This window comes from Poecilia latipinna, unplaced genomic scaffold (genome assembly GCF_001443285.1).
Source record: "Poecilia latipinna isolate Pla-1442-1.1 unplaced genomic scaffold, P_latipinna-1.0 Scaffold1334, whole genome shotgun sequence".
NCBI lineage: Eukaryota > Metazoa > Chordata > Actinopteri > Cyprinodontiformes > Poeciliidae > Poecilia > Poecilia latipinna.
In genome coordinates, this window is record NW_015113950.1 from 139,813 (window position 1) to 160,894 (window position 21,082).

At 37.0% G+C, this 21,082-nt stretch overlaps 1 protein-coding gene across 4 annotated transcripts in view; it reads left to right on the forward strand.

Moving 5' to 3' along the window:
* The window catches only part of npnta (nephronectin a), a 61,047-nt gene extending 40,370 nt beyond the window's left edge, over positions 1–20,677 (forward strand). For all 4 annotated transcript variants that reach the window (XM_015055749.1, XM_015055750.1, XM_015055751.1 and 1 more), the window contains 8 exons: positions 170–289; positions 2,987–3,121; positions 3,766–3,888; positions 5,524–5,910; positions 12,916–13,005; positions 14,051–14,149; positions 15,842–16,101; positions 17,247–20,677. In XM_015055749.1, coding sequence (XP_014911235.1) covers positions 170–289; positions 2,987–3,121; positions 3,766–3,888; positions 5,524–5,910; positions 12,916–13,005; positions 14,051–14,149; positions 15,842–16,101; positions 17,247–17,357 — 1,325 coding nt within the window. In that variant the 3' untranslated portion in view covers positions 17,358–20,677. The remainder of the gene's footprint in view (positions 1–169; positions 290–2,986; positions 3,122–3,765; positions 3,889–5,523; positions 5,911–12,915; positions 13,006–14,050; positions 14,150–15,841; positions 16,102–17,246) is intronic.
* Positions 20,678–21,082: the final 405 nt, after the last annotated feature.

Sequence of the window (21,082 nt, forward strand, 5' to 3'; positions counted from 1 at the left end):
AATTGGCCAGAGGATAAAAGAGATGTGTGTGCGTGTGTGTGTGCGTGTGCGTGTGTATGTGTGTGTGTGTGTATGCGTGGATGTGAGGGAGTGGAATAAACTGTTCCTCTTTGAACCCCCTTGTGGCACATGCTTGAGTTAATATGTGGTTTGCTTCTTTTTTCATCAGACGCTCGGAGTTGCGCCATGGCCAACTGCCAGTACGGCTGCGAGGTGCTGAAAGGAGAGGTCCGATGTCAGTGTCCGTCACCGGGCTTGCAGCTGGCCCCAGATGGAAGAACCTGTGTGGGTGCGTCCCAGTCTTAATATATACTCTGGCCTGAAAACTGAGATGTTGCCGATAGACTCCTGTCTGCCAGCGACTGAGGTAAAGCTGAGCGGGTTTTTCTTAGCTTCTGAGTCATCTGAAGAAAAATTCGAACTAATAACGTTTTTGCAAAATCAACGCGCCCTACTTCCACGAATTTTGGAGCTGGAAACTTTCAAACTATCATCTGACAAAGCATCCCTCCTCTACGCCTTCCCCATTCAGCTCCAGCAGACTAGCGGTAGCAGCAATTAGCAAACACCTGGAGGAACTTTGAGTTTGCTGAGCTTAAGCTACTTCTCAGTCCAATATTCATTGGAAACGGCTTAATGGAGAGAGACTGCTGTAATGATGCGCTGAAGGTGGAGCGTCAGAAACAGCAAGAGCTTCTTAAAGAGACAAAGGCCCAATTTCAATTGAGCACCAATTTAAATTACAACACCAAGTTTCTTTTAAGTAATTTTTGAAGTCTACAGCATTTTTTTTAACAACTGAAGATAACAAAGTCACTTTACTGCTATAAAATGGCACTATTTTGCTCGGAAAATACATAATTTACCTAATCCTCTGAACAGAACATGCATCTCTACTTTTTGTGTAAATAATCATCAGTTTCTCTGTAAATAACTGCCCATGTCATGAAAATGCATTTAAGAAAATTATTTTGACATTTATGACATTAGTTTAAAGACTGAAGTGGACTATCAGGGAACCCAATCTGAATTCACGCTAAATGAAGGTGACACAGGATTTATTCACTGCACCTTAAATGACTTCTCACAACTTTGTAACAGAACCTGCCTTAAAATTTTCTTCACAATCTCTTTTCAAAGCAAAGCAGTGAAGGTGGGAATATCTAAAATATTTCTCTGTTAATTTTTCTTCCCTTGTCAAGAATATTATAAATCTATCACTGCTCCTGCCCTCAGAGAGACTCCACTCCTCTTACAACCTGTCTATTTCACAGCAGAGAGAAACCAATCCTCCATTCATTACGGATTTTATTTTTGGTGCTGCAGCTTAGATGGGTAACTTAACGGATAAGATGTGTGGAGGGTTGGGAGGAAGGTTAAAGCAGTTAACCTATGTCAGTATTAATACCTTGGTTGCTACAGCATGTTCCTTTAATGTTGTCTTTAACTGCTGGTTAGATATTGTGTGGGCGGGTTTTTCAGGTAGACATCAATTTTGGAAGAATGACAGAAGGAAAGAGAGACTGGAGCTCTAAGAAGGTGAAGCATGACTTTACATTAGTTGGATCTTATTTTTTAGGGTGATTTTTGCCATCTGCCTATGGACTGTAGGTGAAAAATAGCCTCCTGGCTGACTCCGGCATATTGACAGAAATGTTATTAATTTACAGCGTAATAGAGAAATACAGTCAAATTTGAAGCATTTTGGGGTCGTTTCTATACAGCTATAGATTACAGGATTGTCTATAGTTGTATAGACGATCCTGCTCAATAATAAATAACTGCACTCAATACACGTTTTTTTCAGATGTGTCATTATTTTTGCCAAGCACTGGAAAAATACCAAAATTGTCACCAAAGTTTGTTAAGATGTTCACACACAAGCCAGGAACCTATGAAGTGGAATTTCCTGAACACCAATAATTCCCTCAATATTCAGACAATTTAAACGTTGCTGCAAGATGGCAGACTGGTGACCAAGAACTCTCTGGTTTTAAAATCAATGGCTTCAAGTCTTACATGTAGCTTCCCACACTGCCAAGTTACAAAAACATCTGGAGAAAAAATATTATGGCCAGATAAGATAATGACATAGTTATTTCACAATATGTGAGAATAAGTAAAGTTGATTCTTCCACCATTGTGATGGAGGAAGCAGCACCTTGTGGGGTAAAACCTGGACCTAACTGGGTGTTTTATCAAGACAATGACCACAAATACACATTGAGACTTTTTTGTGAGAATTAAACAAACTTATAGGGACCTTTTGGGATCTTCTTCCCAAAATTCCAATATCAACTCCATTGGAAATCTGTGGATAATGGTTAAAAACTGGGTTGATGTTAGAAAACCAACCAGCTTTCATGAACTTGACCAAATCTGACAGGGAGGTCACAGAATGGTCTAGTCATAGTTTGCTAACAGTAAACTAGCCAAATATTAGCTGGGTTGTGTGAACATATATTTTTTTTGAGGAAATTCAGACTAAATTCAAACTAACATAGTCTGGATTGCCTTTGAATTAACCAAAGATGTGCGACAAATCAACATTTCGCCATGTTTAAAAAATTGTTTAAATAAATAAATTGCTCAGCTGAGATGTGCACCAAATGAGTGAAATTTTTTGGGCGGTTTGTACTAGTCGCTAAATATTAATGCTCACATTTCTGCTAAGGTGAGCAAAAGACCTACTTGAAATAAGGCTTTAAATTATGAAATAAGGCGTTGCGCTGTGCACAGAGAAGAAAATGCTTTGTTCATAAATGAATGTTAAGCAGAGAAGGTGAAGCAATCTGCTGCCTTGAATAACAGTGGTTTATCATAGATATAATTTCTGTCCTTTAATATTGAAGATCTGCATTACCTGACTTTTATTATAGCCAGAGGTTATATGGTTTCTAAATTGACATATGGAACTATTTGGCTTAATTTGTTCAAATACCTTCTTTTTTTGTAATAACCAGATTTTTTTTTTTTCCTCCCGTAGATGTGGATGAATGTGCTGCAGGGATAGCAGTGTGTCCCAGGTTCAGGAAATGTATTAACACCTTTGGAAGCTACATCTGCAAATGCCACGAAGGGTTTGACCTACAATACATCAACGGGAAATACCAGTGCATAGGTGAGGTCACAGTAATAAGGAGACACAATGTAACACTTTTATGTACGCACGAACCAAATTAACAATTATTCATTAACTGGTGTGGACATTTCATTATTATGAAATATGTTTTAAAAAGGTTTGTTAGTAAGTTTTTATATCAAACAAGGGCAGAAGTTTTTTTTTTTTTTTTTTTTTACATTTTTACCACCTGAAGAAGATCTAGAAGTGAATAACTTCCCTTCCTGTCCACCTGATTGTGCCTCTGTTAAAAATTGAGAATCACTTCCATTCCATTTCCATTAGTTTTAACCCATAATCATCAAAGCTAACAGAAATGAAGGCTCAATATAGATTTACAACGCTGAGTGTGACAAACCTACATAAGTTTTGCTTTGAAAGGGCTTATTATTTATAGATCAAATATCTCACTTCTCAGAAGATGCTTACATGACCTTGCTGTGTCCCTCTACCTCCCAAGTAACCCTCATAAACGATTTTTCACAGGCATTCATGAAAACATAGGCGCTTCTGTTAAATAAACTTTGAGTTTCCCCTCATGTGCACATTGAGCAATAACCTTTTGATATCCCACTGTTGTGTCTGAAGGGTTTCCTCACTCGCGCTCTGTCGCTGAATGTTTTCATGTTCCTATTATCTTTCAGACGTGGATGAGTGCTCTTTAGGCCTGAGCCACTGCAGCGGCTTCGCCACCTGCTACAACACGCCAGGCTCATACAAGTGCAAATGCAGAGACGGCTACAGGGGGATGGGGCACGACTGTATACGTAAGTACTGCCTGGGAACAAAAGATGCTGGCACCGATGTTCGCCACCGCAGAAGGGCCAGTGGGGCCCCCCGTTTTGTTTTGTTTTCTTTGGCTTTTTCTTAAAAAAAAAAAAAAAAAGTTAGGCAAGCAATAAAGAGGGAGGAATCATCATGAAAGCCAGGAGTTGGTGCTGGAATTTCTTTCTTTGTAATGGTTGTCAGTCAGTGCTCAAATGACTCCGCTTCCCTTATCTCATGTGCACAGAGCAACTCTGTTTCTGTTAGGTGACAATTTCAGTCAGCCATTTTCATCAAATGGAAATGATGTTCCTCTTTTTAATCGCTGACATGAAGTTCATTAGCTTGCAGCAGTCCAGTCCAAATGAAGTCATTTATTCTTTAATTTTACTCAACCACCTTATGTACTCAGCCAGTGTTTTGGTATAATGAGCGAAGAAGACGCGTTTTGCAAACACTTCAGCATGTCACCTAAATGAAGTTTGCAACACATAGAGAGAGAAGACAGGGGGCCAATTTCAAAGTTTTCTTTTGCTTATCCCTTTTCAACTCAGTCTGCAACCTGAAAGATTCGAGAACCACAAACTCAAAACTCTTAACGAAAAAGAATAACTGAATGAAAGGAGTAACTCGATAATAAAAAATATATATACTTATACTCGTGCAGTTATTTATTATTTTAAAGAATGTATATTAAGGGTATATAACCTAAGTTTTTTTTCCTTTTCCTTTTCAGTAGAAATTGGGCTTATTGTTCATGATAGAAATTGGTATAAAGGCTACAAAGAAAGAAAGTAAGCACAAAACAACCATGACACAAGAAAACATAGCTATGTGTGACTAGAAGAGAATGTAAATTCTTCCAGTTAAAATTTGACATTCTAATGTTTCCTTCAAAATGTTTCCTACATAGAAAGCACTTCTTGTTCGAAAAATAAATGTTTTCTAGGAGCATTTGCTGGGAGAGATAAGTATGTAATGGCAAGACTTGTATGGCAGCCTTCAGGTAGACATTGTAATTTTGAACCGAAATTCAATTGAATTTATGCTGAAAACAAAACTTCCCTCAATGCGCTACAAGACAGATAAATTCCCAACTACAGAGATGTCTTTTGTCAAGATATTCATCTATGCTCTGTTTGAACAGCTTTTAAACAGCTGCATATATTGTAATGGTGACTCAAATTAGTAATGCAAGCTTCTCTAAGTTCTTTGTGTCAATAAATTACATTTTAATGTTACTTCTCTGATTTGGAAATAATTAACAGATGGACTGTGATTCAGTATATTTAAATTTTTTTGCATTTTTGACAAAAATGTGATGTAATTAGGCTTTTGAAAATTAATCTTGGAAGCAATTGACTTTTGTTTTTCTATGAATATGCTCATGTGTTTACCTGAGAGTTGACTCTCCTCTGCAACTGCAAACTTCTGTGTCAGCCAGACATGAGCGAACCGGGTTGTTTCAGTCTGCTTATATTTAGTTAACAGATATCACTGAGAAGTCTCAGAGGATGAAATAACGCTCTCACTGCAAAAGCCAGGCTAATCACTCCAGTTAGTCTGCAATTCTGTGCCTCATTAACTCCTAAGTGCTCATCTTTCAGCCCTCCATCTGCATTCTCTTATCATTGCAGCCATTCCAAAGGTGATTATTGACCCCCCGAGACCAGGCAAACTGCCTCCCAATCATCACAACCACATCCCAGACTTGGATCACAAAAGGATTACCACAGTCCGCCCACCAATGACTCCAAAGAAAACCTTCCCCGTCGTTCCAAAATCACCACTCACAACTACAACCGAAGCCCCGCCGGCCCCCAGGCCGATCACCCCACTTCCACGCAAACCAGCAGTTCCCACTCGAAAGCCCTTCATCCCTACTCAAAAGCCATCAATACCCACACGCAAACCCTTCGTCCCTCCAAGGGTTGTGGTTCCCACAGGAAAACCGCCATTCGTAACCCCTCTACCAGACAACACCATTCAGAGGGAGGTGACCAAACAAAGAGGAGATGTGCACAGTAAGAACCAACATCTCATTTTATTTTGACAATTACATGAGCACTGATAATCGTTATCAGCATATGAGGCCGCCTTTTGGTGCAGAGTGGGACCATCTACGGTTTATTTATTTATTTCTGAGATCAGCTATTGTGTCTTTGACAAATAGCTAAACCAGTGACGCTGAACGCAACAGAAAAGCTGCAGGCTATTAAACAAAAGCAATGAGGTAAAACACTCGATAAAACAAAGGGACACTCCAGAGCTGCTTAGATTACCGACACACAACCTTGTATGTGACACATACCACCTGCTAAACGTTAGGCTGCACTTATCTGTGTATTTGAATGTAAAGTTCTATTACAAATAGCTACCAATGAGCTTTTTTTCCTCAAAGGACCAGCAGATTTTTTTAAGCTGTTTTTTTTTTTTTTGTTGTTGTTTTTTTTGGGTCATTATGCTTTTTTTTGTTCTTGAGGTGAACTACATAATTTGCAGACAGTTTGAATAGAACACAAACTCTCCTATGCTGACTATAGAAAGAAATCTCAGGCATGACATTTACTAACTAAGCTTCCTTGCTTTGTAAAACATATCTAAGATGAAAACATATCTATGACGATGGTGGTGATGGTACAGTTGTTTGCTTAAATATTTTTTCTATCAATCAATTCAAAGCAGTCTTTATCTTTATGCTGCCAAATTGCATCAATGTGAGAAGATTTTCAATTATTTCATTTGACTGGTACTTTTAGGACATTTGGGACGTTGATATGGCCCAAAATGTAAATGAGTTTAACACCCATGGTCTAACTCCTTAAAAGCAAATTGTGTGACAAATCAAGTTTTATCATTGTTTATTATGTGCGAAGTCTAAAGAAATAAACCGAATCAAAGGTTATATATATATCAACTTCATCAACATAAAGGTGTTGATGAGTTTGATTGATCATTTCTTAGTGGAAGAAGAGGCAATGAACACTTTCAAAAGCAGTGATTACAGGGTGTTTGTAAAGGTTTCACCTTTTCCTACAGATGCTCCATAATTTATTTTATACTCCATAATCTACACATAATGTTTAATATTTTATGAATATCTTTATTTGACAAAAATATTTTAGGATGTCATACAAAGAGAAATATTACTCACTACTATTTTTTCTGTTTTCGTAGGACCAGCTTCCATTGTTTGTAATTTGTAATCAGTCTTCCTAATTGCACAGTTCAGGAAACATTTTCATCTTAAAATGATGTTATTTCTGGCTTACCTATATGCCACATTGTGGGTACAGCACAACATGATTCATTGAGACTTATTTCATTAAAAGTACATTGACCTTCTTCATTTTTACTCGACATTTGTAATTAAAATAATTTATCTAAGTAGTTTTAAATGACACAGAAAGAGGTTGAAATCAAATCTTACTCTAAAAATGTCTTCGCCTTTCAAATGTTTAAGTAGATGCGAATTGCGTTGTTTTAGAATGGGTCCTGCTATAAAGTTCTCCAAAAACATAAATTAAGTAAAAGTATTCATCCTCCCTAGCGTATTAATGAAAAACAGCCATTGAAAGTCACGTTTGCCACACAGAGTACACAGAAAACATGTACAAAAATGGTGATCTGATCAAATGTGACCACAATTTAACTTTCTGTCTTAAATGTCCAACTCTAAGCGTGGTGGAAAAGTAACACTGCACTTCACCCTGTAAACAACACCCGCTCCTGTAAAAAGAACAAAAGGTTATTCGACAGTGTTGTTGTCAGGGTACTGAATCCAAATACACTGCAGAGTTTTCAGATTTTCATGATTGAAATATTTTGGAAACTGCACCAGTTTCCACATTCCACAGTCATGCAATATATCAAGTTGATTTTATCGTCTAACATCGCAATAAAATACATTGATGTTTGTGTTAGAAAAGGTAAAAAGAAAAAAAGTTCAAAGGGTTCAGCAGTGGTTTTGACAGTTACTGTCTAAACATAAATAAACTCCCAAGTTTTAGTGAAATTTAGACCTTATTTAGACAAACAATGAACTAACACATTTTCTTTCTTTAGGAATCACTGCCAATTGCAATTATTGAGAAATGATTGTGTTGTCATGAGCCGTTAATGTTGCACAAAAATAAGACATCTAAGGCATGCGACCTTCTTGAAGGACTGTACATGTGCATCTTATAGGGACGGTATTATGTATTTTCCATGCACATAGTGCCATTTTCTATATATATTATTACATATGTTATAAATGGTTTCTGATGAACTTCATCCAGATGTTCCACCCTTCTTCCTGTGAATCATCTGTCCTTATGACCCAGGGTTGCTCAACGGTCCTCCTACATCCGTTGCCTGCACAACTTTTTCTTTGAAAAGTTTAAGTTATTCATCAATCTGTTTCCAAATAAGGCATTGATGATCGCTGCTCTCCTGTTCGTTTCGTTCCTGTTTTATGACGCTCTTTCTAAAAACTACGATTTCTTATGATTAGATAGAAAAAGGAAGTAGAATTAAAGCAACGTTTCCAGGAGACAAAAACAACACACACAACCAGATTGATTTTATTGAAGTTTGAGTCTATTGTTGGGTCAAGTTGTTACTTATTTGATTAATTTCGAAGGTATCTTCATTTATTGTTACTGTTAAACTAAAATCTCTGGCATGGGGAAGTGGGATGATCTCGGGTTTTCTTGACAACACATATAACAAAATAATTTGAATAAACCATGATAAAATAATGGATTAACTCAACGTTTCTCGCTTATATAAAGAGTAGTTTGCTTAAAACCCAGATGTTACACCGGTTTTCTGCTGAGATGAAACAGTTCAATACAAAAAAAAAGGGATTAGACACTCTGGTTGCCATTCGTCTTGCCAGATGGCACCTCATAATTAGAAAACCGAATAGGGAAAGAAGATTGCATTAGCACCTGTCCGCACAGCTTGAGGAAGACATCAAGTCTAATAGTTTTCACCCCAGCAGAGTAATTCAAGAAAGCAGAGCTTCCTGTAGATGATATGATGAATAGAAAATGGGAAGGGAGGGGACATAGCACAGAGTAATTATTCAAATAATTCATCAGAAATCAGAAATGAAACGAGTGCCTCTCTTTGTGCAAGTCAACAAGTGTTTTCAGGAGAACAGGATGCGCAAATGCACTTGTGTACGCTGAATGATGAATGAGAGTGTTTTTATTTGGACGTGTGCCGTCAACATCTCCATATTAGTGATTTTTGAGATATACAAATTCACAAAACAATATAAAAATTCATGTTTCTGTCCTATTTTCCATGAAAAATGTTTTATACGCAGCTGATGTTTCGACTGCCAAATTTTACTGATGGTTTGATATTTTTGGGGTTTCATGCGACACCATTCCCCTTAGAAACATGGTACGTCCAGTTGGACACAAAGAGTTTCAATACTGGCCTCATCTGACAAGATTATCGTCTCCCAGTATTTTTAAGGCTTTTTCAAATGTCCTGCAGCAAACTTTAAAGAAACTCCATCATAGTTTTTTTTAGCAGTGTGCCAGGAGCCTGCTTAGAGGTGGTTAAGTGCATTAATTGGTGTTCTCTTTAAAACCACTGTTCTTGTTCATCCCAGGTTTTTCAGCCAATGTTCCTTGGCTTTTGGACGACTCCTCTGATTATTTTTTGACTCTTCTGTCAGAAATTCCACAAGTAACTTCTGGACGTGACTGGTTTTTGGTATTCTCTTCATTTCTGGATTATGGTTCCCACATTCGTAAATGTACAGCCACATGACAGGCTGCTTCTCGTGTGATGCCTAAAGACAAACCTCTTCTTAGGCCATCAGTTAGGACTAAACCAGCTGATGTTGTTTTGTACAGGATATACTGCATGATTACTTTAAAAATACATTTTACACAGATTTTGCCTGATTTCTTGATTCTTTATGCCCTGTTGTGGATTATTCTCTTGTGTTTAATATGTTCCTGTCTTGCACTTCATTTTAATTACACATAATTTAAGAACTTATTTGGTTTTATTGCTTGGTTTGTTACCATCATCTAGTGTGACTTTCATGTCAAAAGCCCAATGTCTTGTAAATAACCCAGTAAGAAATAATATTTTCCCTCGAGACAATAGTCAACATATTCAATCCTTTCTTTTATCTCTGTACATTCTATATTTTATGACAGGTTTTTCGTTGAAAAATGTATTTACTTTTCTCCTTTTTTCTTATCCCTTGTTCCTTTTTTATTTTTATTTTCCCACTGCAGTTTCTATATGCACAGACACATGATTAGCATCAAAGCTCTCAACCAAAATGCAAACAAGTAAATTTCCCAAATGTGCCTTTTTTTGAAAGTGCAAAACCCCCCACAGGATAAGAAATCCTCAGTCCTGTGTGACAATTAAAACCCTTTTAACACTCTCTGTGTTCTGAAAAAAAGAAAAGGAAATAAGTCCCCTCCATTTGACTAAAAGCAACTGATTATTTAAGCTCCATAAAAACAGTCTTTTAGGGATGCAAGCTTTAATTAAAGTTGACTATTTTGCATCTGTTCAGCTGAAAATCTTTGGTCTGGATTTAGAAAAAGCAAATGGGATCCTAACATCAAATCCCTTTTCAAAAGTTTGGACTCTGTGGAAAGATGAAAACAGTCAAACATAAAATAAACCAGCGTTTTATAGCACCAATGCCGTTTTATTTATCTAAACAAATTTTATTTAAGCACAATTTATGCAAGTCCTACACAATGACATTAAAGTAAACCAAAAACATATACAACATGAACCTCTACATGCAAATATACGTGGCTGCATAGTCCCACAGAATGGGGTGAGAGTACTGTCGATGCACGGTCAGCCCATTTCCTGATCTGAGACGTTGGTGAAGCCTTGCAAAATCTGTCCTGTAACAAACAGGAAGTCAGTGAAGTGCTTTCTCACTTGTATGTTGTGCCATCTGCAACCAACATAAGGGTCGGTTTATTTTGACTAAATTTAAGGAATTGCAAATAGTTCAATACGTTTGAATATTTTTTTCTAACTGGAGAGATTTGGTCTCTGAGATATGCAACTTTAAGGTTTTAAACAGCCATGCCCTGCCTAATTTAACAGAGCTTCTTCACTGCTACAGTCCCTCTTGGTCACACAGGCCTGAATCTTGGTCCTTCCCACTTGTAAGCAGAAGCTTAGAGGAAAAATATCCGAACAAACCTTTGCATTTTAAGTTATCAATTACTTGTGATTAGCAAAGTGTTTTAATCAGATTTTCTTTCTCAAAAAAATCAAAAAGAAATACTGTAGGAGAGAATATAATACAATTTTCTTGTCCGATCTCTTCAGTGTGCTTTACATCCACTCTGTGTACAAGATTAGAAAAGGGTGCTTTATCTTGACACTGAAACCTAGACACACACACACACACAGGCACACACAGACAGAGATAGAACGGGATGCCGAGGATTGCTGGAGAGCCTGGTGTATGCATGACCTCTCCCACTCTCAGATTTCTTCGGTTGACCGACTTCTGCACTCTGCCAGGTGGTCATGAACCTACAAGACGACAGACTGATTCAGGGAACGTGCTCAGGAATTTGAAGGATTAGTTCAATATTACACAATCAATTCATAGATGACTTTTGATCATTTGATATTCTTAACATTTAGATTTTAAATTCTCTCAAATTTATACATTTTTCCTATCTATAAAAAAAAAAACTTCTGTCTTGCTGCAGAAGACCAAAAGATGGTTGACCTTTCATAACAGCTTAGCCTCGTGCGGTTTGACCTTAGTGGGGAAAGATGGAGGCTACGTTGTCCCTGTGTGTCGTAGAAAAACAACATAATCAACACAAAAGACACAAACTGACTTTCACCATGAGAGCTATGGGAGTGAAAGAAGGAGTAATGGTGAAAGAACGGAGTCAACATTCTGACCATGATTCCCAGAGAGAAGATCTTTTACAGGCTTCTTTTACTGAACTGAACTCCCTGCAGACGAGCAAATCCGCCTCATCTCAATCTGCTTCACCTTAGAAGAGCTCATAACAGAGGTGTTTCTGAAAACCTGCCTTCTCGCTCTCTCTGTTATCAAGGTGGAGAAAGACTTTTTCCCCTGATCACGGCTAACTGAGAGGAGGTCATGTCTCATTTTGCAGGAATCATGACCACATGAGATTTACTCCATTCAATTTAATTCATCTTTATTTATAAAGCACCTTCAACCACAAATGAAACTCAAAGCACTGAACAAGCAAAACCTTGAGATAAAGCAGACAGCAGGAAAGAAAACAAAACATTCTTTCTTTATCAAGCCTTAGTAGCAATTTTAAGATAAAGGGTTTATAAAAAAGACTAATTCCCAAAGCAAGGAAATGCAAAATAATAATATAAATCAATTAAAGTTAAGAACAGTAAATAAAAGGCACATAAAACAAGCCAAAATGTAAGCTGAAGACATTTTTTATGAAGTATGCATTACTAATGAGGAAATAAATACCATGATAGGCTTACAGCTTCTTTGAAAAGTAAATAAATAAATAGAATAAAATGCTTGGAGTTCCAGTGTTCCTTACCAAAAAGAAGGAAGCTAATTCCAGAGTAAAGGAGCCTGGAAACTAAAAGTCTCCTACTCTTGCTTTGACTTTTCCAGGGTTGACAAGAAAGCCTGCATCTGGGGGATAAAGTGCTCTTGTAGGATAGTAGGCAATGGGTAAAAATAGGCTGTTGAGGACTTCGTATGCAGTCAGAAGTGTCCTTCACTCAGTTTTGATTTTCATAGAAAGCCAGACGAGTGATGATGAAATGAGACACGTGGCTCCGTGTAACATCTCCTGTAAGAACTCCAGCCATAGCAGCCTGCATCACCTGAAGAATTTTGAAGAAGCTACTTTGCCACCTGTTGTTTTTCAACTTTGACATTGATTTTTCCCTGTAAAGTACTTTTATGTGTAACGTAGCAAAGTCATACAACATCTCCAAGCAGAGCACATTGAATCAATATAATACCTTTGTTAATCCTTTATCTAAACCCATGCCTCTTTCCTCAGTCCCTAGGAACAACGGTCACAACACTGTTCTGGACACAGACTTTGACATTGAGCTCGGCAATACAGCAGATAAAGCCAAGGATGACCCAGGTAAGCATGACATGTATGACAAACCACACAGGGTTCAGAAAATAGCAAACGCGAGCTTTGGGACAAAGTGTAACTGAAACAAATTCCTGGAGTTTTTCTTGCCAAGGTGAAGTTAATATAGGGACCAGGTGTGTTTTAATAGGAGGTGACACCTGGCAACTGGACGTGTCGCTTAAGCGATGGCTCACTGCCGACGAGACACTGCCAAAATGTTCTGCTTCTCACACTCTGCTCGTCTCGCTGCTTCGGTGATGAATTGATTGGGAGCACATTAGTTTTCTGCTCCAGGCCTCTGCATCAAGCAAGACTCAATGCACAATTGTACCCAATATCATTAGTGAGCTTATGTGAAGTCATGTGAGCTTGATGTGATTTATTAATACCAAGGGAAAAATATGGATTAAATGGTCTGAGGATTCGGTTTGGTGTTGCTTTGGATTCATAGTATTTTACCATCTTTCTCCTCACTTCCTATTCTTTTATAGATAGTTTATTCTTTGATCCACATTTTTTCAGTCATATCAAAATTAATATGTAGATCTTGTGAAAGCTGTGAATATTAAATTGTTTAAACCTATTTTTACATTAAAAAATGAAGATTTTTCTTTTTACAGCCAAGTGACATTTCAGATTAGAATATTACATGAGACCAATAAAAAATATATTTTTACTCATAGATGTGAGCTTGATGACTCGAAAGTATAATGCATGCTGAAAATGTATTTTCAGAAGGAGCCTTCGATATCAGAAATGAGCCTAATCAGAACACATATTTTAATTTATTAAGTATGACTGTATTCCCTTCCAACTGATCTAGATTTAGATAACACATAATTTTGGCTCACTTGTGAATCTTTGCTCTAGAATTCCTTTATTTAATGAATTTCAGTTTGAAAAAGAGGGGTTTTTTTTTTTTTTTTTTTTTTTTTCTTTTTCTGAAGGCATCACTTAATTTTCACCACACCAGAGGTTCGGCTTTCGTTTCTGTTGATGTCGAAGGCACACGGCATGAAATCAGACATTTACAATCGGTTCTGTTTCTCAGACTCGGGGTATTTGAGCTGCTCCTTTGATGACGGTCTTTGCGGTTGGATCAGCGACAAAGACGGAGACCTGCACTGGGAGACGACGCCTGATCCAACAGGTAATTGAAGAGTGGAGTCAATCCTACAAAGTTCCCCTACTTAAGGACTAACGTTTGTTTATAATTTGTTTATACATGGATTTTAGAAAGGCTTGGCATGCATGCACATGAGCGCATTGAAAAGAAAATCTGTTTAGTCCTGCTTAATTACAGGTCAAGATGAGAATGACTTAAGGGAAGTCATTTGTCCTCTGAAGATTAGTGCTTTGCTCCACAAAGAAATTTAGATGATAATTGGATTGCATGGTCTATCACTGACGCCTTAGACTTTATCAAATATAAATATAAAATTAGACAAGGAAAGACATGGTAAATTATGTTGAGAGGACACAAGTCTAAAGAGCACATTATCTCTTCTAGGTTTCTCTTAAGTATCTACATCTTGTTTGTCCAGTTAGTTAAAGAAGCTAGCTGGGTGTTTTCACCAAATTATATATCACTAGATAAGTGCTGACCTTAAGTAAATAAGATGCAACATTTCAGTGAGTATCAGCTTGTTTACTGATGTAGAATTAAAATACTTCAGGGCCATTTCCCTTGTTTACACAATGTCTCTACTATAAATGCTATTTTCTTGATGTTGTTATGCATGAAGGAGTATTTTTTTATCTGCCTCCTTCCTTTTGACCCCCACAGGCAAACATCACTCTCAGGTGAATAGTTTTGACTTTGATGGAACTTATAACTTATGCCAAAAGCCTCAACAGATACTTACTACAACTTCAGAAATTAACAATAGCCATAAAGTGGCTCTGCCAGAGAAGCGAAAATACACATACATCAGCATTTATCAGCTTTAAGCCAGAAGCACTTTAAATTTAAATTGCTCTGATGCATACATTAATAAAATGAATCTCTAATTGGCCTGGCAACGGAATAGTTCAGTTTCAGATCAAAGTGTGAAATTATTTTGTGGAGTTTTTGTTTGCAAAAACAGCAAAACTCAAAAGATAAAGAGTATTCTGAACAATTCAAAGGTAATTGTTAAATGAAAAGCAAAAAGTTGTGGGATAGTCCAAGTTGAAGAACTTAACACCCACAGTACAGAGAAATATACATATATTTTTTACACTGAGTTGCTTAAATCAGGCATGACTTTATGATTTTTCTAAATTATGCAGACTGTCTGACTCAACATACAGCTAAGAGACCATAAGAAATTCTCATCTTGCTTCTGCAGATTTTTTACCGTTTTCATGTGTGACTATTTGCTTCAGTGATTTAGGTCATGGCATGTTTCCTGCTTTTTGATTTTACTCTTTGATTATTCATCCTGTAACGTATTTCTTTACCTCAGACAGAAGAACTAAGGCAGATATCAGGAGTTGAACTTTTGCTGGTGACTCCCAATACCAATACATATTTAGTTAATATATGTAATAAAGTATAGAGTATAGTCTTATTTTATTACCATAGGACCTTCATTTTTATCCAGCTTCAGTAGCTCTTTTAATAGCTGACACTACATACTTGTATTGCAACCTCAATAAATACTTTTAGATTTAGAAACATTTGTTTAATTACATCTTTTTCTCTTTGTACAATTAAACCCACATTATACTAAACGCAATTTCTAAATTATGACGTGCACAGTGTGTTAGATCCAATTAAACATGACCATTTCCCATTGCACCCGGCCGTTTATTGGCAGTTGGTGTTTATTTATTTACGTCATTCTTTTGCTCGCCACAGGTGGATGGTATCTCACGATCCCTGAAACGGGAAACAAGAGGACGGGACGAGGGGCCCGGCTAGTGCTTCCTCTCACTCCGCCATGGAATGACGGCAATTTGTGCCTGTCATTCCGGCACAAGCTGGCAGGCCACCATGTGGGAATGCTTCAAGTGTTTGTGAAAAAGGGAAAGCAGTACAGTCCTGCAGTGTGGGGCCGAACGGGGGGCAATGGCTGGCGGCACACCCAGATCACTTTATGGGGTACTGGCCTGGAAAGTGTAAGTAAAATTATACAAATTCCCCGCTCGATAATCTAGTTTGGAAGAGAAATCATCATTCTTTTTACATCTGTTCTTCTAAATTGTGTTTGAGAAATATGTTTTTAGAAATATATATGGAAAAAAACATGAAAAAAATAAAGTGACAACATGGCAAGCGGGAACCAAACTGTAAGTTACGTAAGAATGGTGTAGGAATGGTTTCGCCAAAATCAAAGAAGGTGGGAACAGCAACACCTTTTCCAATCAGAATCACACAGGTGACTTCAGGATGTCTTCTTTTTCTTTAGGATATGTTCTAAAATGTGTCCTAAGCAAGTCCAGGTGCTCTCTGATTGGTCAGAATTAACGTAAAACAATGTTCAAAAGCATAGTAAGAACAAAGTGTTCAGCCTCTTCAGCAATGTGTCCAGTAAGGCGGAGAGAGTCAGGAAAGATGTTGGGTGAAAGCAGTAATTTGGGGACATAACGGAGCAGCGCTTTGTCCAGGGATTGAAAAACAATTTGTGGATAGCAGTGAATAACTGCTTTTAACCAACAATTTTTTTTTTTAAATAACCATGAATTTGCGTCAGCAGTCTGGAAGAGATTTTAATTTCTGCTTTGACTCTCGTCAGCATTGTGTTTTAAAAAGACACTATTTAGTGGGTAAGATGAATGATGTTCTCTTCAGATTCCTTAGCAATCTTTACCCTCCGTTGGTTGGCAGAATCTGGGGGGAGTAATAAGAATGCATCCACGAGTCTATTCTGTGCTGCCCAGGAATGAGCGACCATAGGTTTGGCATATTCACGTTTGAGAGGAAAACTGTTTTCTTCTTAAAACGACTGGTAGTCACACCCATCACCAAAGTCTGTTCTCGCATCGTTCTGGAGAGACCTTTTTCTGAAGGCTCATTTTGGGTTAGAAACACGTTTTAAATTGGTCGACTGCCTTAAAATGATCAGTTGGGCTGATTGGGATTTATGCTGCACATTTTAAAGATTAACACTTTTTTCATGGCTCTATAATAGGATAAAATGTGCCCTTTAAATTTAGCATATGACAGTATAGGTACTGTAAAAGCTTTAATGACCTCTTTTATCAATAATCAGAGCATGATGACCTTTTCATCGTAGAAATACCTGTTTCCTGCTGTTCAACAGGTTATCTTGAAGGGGGAACGTGGAAGAGGCAGAAGTGGGGAGATGGCTGTGGATGATATTACCTTGAGGAAAGGCTCCTGCACAGAGGAGCACAATCTAAGGAGACTCTGACTGAAAGAACGGTGAAGGGCAGACAAAAAGGACAACGAGAGGAAAAACCATCCTAAAGAGAAGAGACTGCTGTGACGACACCTCCTTATTCTGCTCTGATCCTTACTTTGTCCTTCTCATCCCCCAGCCCTACTGTGAGTGGTATCAAAAAATTATGCACACAGTTTAGTGTTACAGGAGGTTTTTCCCTATTCATCTCTCCGTGAACAAGAAGAACTTAGTCAAATCTCGCGGGGATATTTTTGGCAGCACTCTCCGGTCTTCTCACCCCACAATTTCAGTTCTCTGAACTGTGCATGTCCTGATGTATTATGGAAATGTACTGCATCTCATATTGGCTCTGGCAGGCTCCAGCCACACCAGGAAGATTCATTTGTTTTTTCTAAAGAGAAATCTGTTCCTTTGCTTTGCATTTTTGTTTTATCCAAATATTGTAAACACAGTCGATATGTTTTGATTCACTTGCTTGTGAAACACACAACCAGAAATGCAGTTCCTGTTTTTGATAGAGAACAATATTAGACTTGGTGCTGCTTTGTTTTTAGAAGAAGTTCAATTTGCCAAAATTAGATTTTAAAATTGGATTTTTCTAAATGGATGTAGCTCCAGAGTTAACATCGAAGGTCACAGTGCCAAACTTCAATATAATAAAGCTGTAAATTTCCGCCAAAACAATTTCAGAATTTCTTAGATTAATTTACATATTTACTTGGATAAAGACTTTGAAATTTCTTCACTTTGCAAAAGAAATTACATTCTATGTGATTGATGCCGAAATTTAAACATTAAAACTAAAGTCAGAAATTTGTTAGATTTTTTATTTTTTTTATCAGAAATATCTCAGAAGTTTTCTGAGATTATAAAGTCAAGAGCTGCACATCTGGACAATTTAAGCGGTAGATCTGGGTTCTTTTCCTGCATCAGAATGACATCTCCCAGATTCAGACCTGATGCAGCCATGTTGCCGCTTTTTCCCCCCTCATTGTCTGAGATGTGCATTTTGAATCATATCTGAAGTGTTTATGTCAGGTCTACACTCAGGAGATGTCTTTCTGAAAGAGGAAAAGAGCCCAGATCTACCCACACTGTGCTTCTCCTAAATTTACCACTTAAGCCTCAGATGACTCCCTTCACTTTTTGTCACAGATGTCTGACTTTATAATGTCAGTAAAGTTCTCTGTCTTCTGTTGCTTTCACATTTCTGGCTTTATATTATCAGAAAATATCTTTGCTTTGTTGTTGGAAATTTGTGCCCATTTTATGAAGAAGTGTTCCCTTTGTCTTGCAATTTAAAATCTAAAGTTTTTTTCTTGTAAATTTGTGAAATTGATCTTAAGATTTCAGATTTTGGTGAAAATTTACTTCTCTGCGGATAATTATTATTTTTCTTTTATCTACAGTACTACATAATATTTGAATGCATAACTGAGGTGTCAAATATTTATATAAGTAATCAGTTATAGAAATGAGATTAACATATTAATTATAGTGTAATTAATGCAAATAAATGCATATTTAAGGATATTTAACTCAATATTTTTTTCAATACATTAAATGTGGAAATATTTCAAATTTTTACTCACCTTATGCTAAAAAGGATAGAAATGTTTCATCATTTATGTATTTGTTTTAAAGGTGTGTTTTGCAACACATGACGAATTGACTGTAACTCATTAAAGTCAGAGAGCAGAGCTAACGCTGCTGTACAAACAGGGATTAATATACAGTTTGGATGTTGTGCCTATTACGTGTGATGATGGGCAGCAGCACAATAAATATTAAATAATAAATAGATAATGGAGTATGAAATAGGACATGATTTTCACACATTAATTAAAGTGTTAATTATCTCTACATTTAATTATAATGTATATTCTTTAAATGGTAATACATAGTTTTTTTTTTCTTTCACGTATTTATTGCGGTTTCCTAAAAACTGTCACATATAAAAGTATTTCACAAATTGTTTATTTATTGATTAGAAGCCCTTCTGGTCCTTTACCAATTGGAAACAAGTAAGTTAAAGGGACAGTTCAGTTTTTATTAAATATTTTCACCTAAAAATATTTTTTGTAGTTCAGGTGAATGATCTGTTGCAGGCACTTTGCATTGCTTTTAGATCACTTAGTTGTGTGTGATGTTTTAAAAGAGTTGTGCTCTTGGTACTAGGTGTGGAGAGTCTTCAATGTAAAAAAAAAAAAAACAACAACAACTGACTGATGCAAAAGCAGTAACAATGAACAAAGAACCACTGTTAAAAAAATCCAATCCAATAGTTGGTGAAAAAAATCCACCTTTATTTGAGTTTACTGAGTTCTGAGTTGCTCTCTGACTCCAATAAGTTCTCCAAACTGAGGTCTCTGTGTTGTATCCTGCAAGTGAGATACTGATTGTCCACAAGTGCTCATATGGACCAACCCCCCATTTAAACAAAACACTAAAAAACACCCAACTATTATGAAATGTTTTTGAGAATACTGTTTCATGTGTTGTTTCAAGGTTACAAAACATCTACAGCACCTACTGACATGACAAGTGCAGTCAGGTGGCTTTTCGGTTCTCATTGTTTTCTTGGAGAAATACATGATTTCATGGTTGTTGTGAACATTAAACATATAATACCTGGAATGCACCGCACTGTTCTGTAAAATGTTTTGTCTGCCATTAGAAATAGTTTTACAATTGAGTGATTTTGAAAGCAGACCTTATGGTTCTTCTTCTACAGTTTACCCCTGGAAAATCTTGCTCTACCACTTCAGCCTCCTCTATCACCATTGAATAAACATGGAAAATCTCACTCCCCTGTATGCGATTGTGGGCTAAATATTCATGCCCTGTAAGAACAAGCTCAGTATTCTTAAAAAAAAAAAAAAAAAAAGCTTGTGAATATTCCTGGTTTTTGACATAACTTGTTATGGTAGATACTTCTGCATATCTTGGAAGAACACCAGGCTTCCTCTTTTTCTTTTTTCTTTTTGCAAACTGATTCTCTTGTTCAGCACCATCCCCATCCCTACTTTTGTCTGACGCCCCCTGCAGACCAACTACCTGAAGTGTTTAAAAAAAAAAAGAAGGGGCAAAGGATTTTGAGCACTCACAGTTGAACATTTTCTTTGCATTGTGCTTTGTTATATGAAATGTATTTGTTACTGACATTGACTGATGAGCAGAATGGCATATTTGTAAATGTATTCATGTGTACATAGTCTGTACAATGCCATATGCTGGTGTGATTTATATGTTATGTAAATTCATATATGAATGTTGATTGGACTTGGTTGGTATTTCAGTATTTAATTAAAGACCCGGTGGAAGCCTTACACGTGACCCCTTTGTTTGCCGTAATAATGAGGGAATTTGTCTCATGTCAATGTGCTCAAATCCTTCATCTGATATTTTACGCTTTCAGACCTGCTTTATAATTGAATGTTTAAAAGACAGAATTAAGTAGAACGTATCTTCAAATGTAGAACATGTTGCACTGGATGTTGAACTAAGCGATTAATCTTGGGGATTTTATTCAGAGCTTTTGGTGTAGTTGATACATCCGTTAAAAAAACTAGACCACTAGCTTTTCCCATGGCCATTTTAGCCAAACCCTAGTGCTTATTTAGTGAAAAGAAAATCTCAAAAACGTTCAGCTGACTACTCTGGATGCATGAAAAGTAGAAAACACGTTACGACCTAGATTCATACGAGGTGGAACAGACTAAAACTCACCCAAA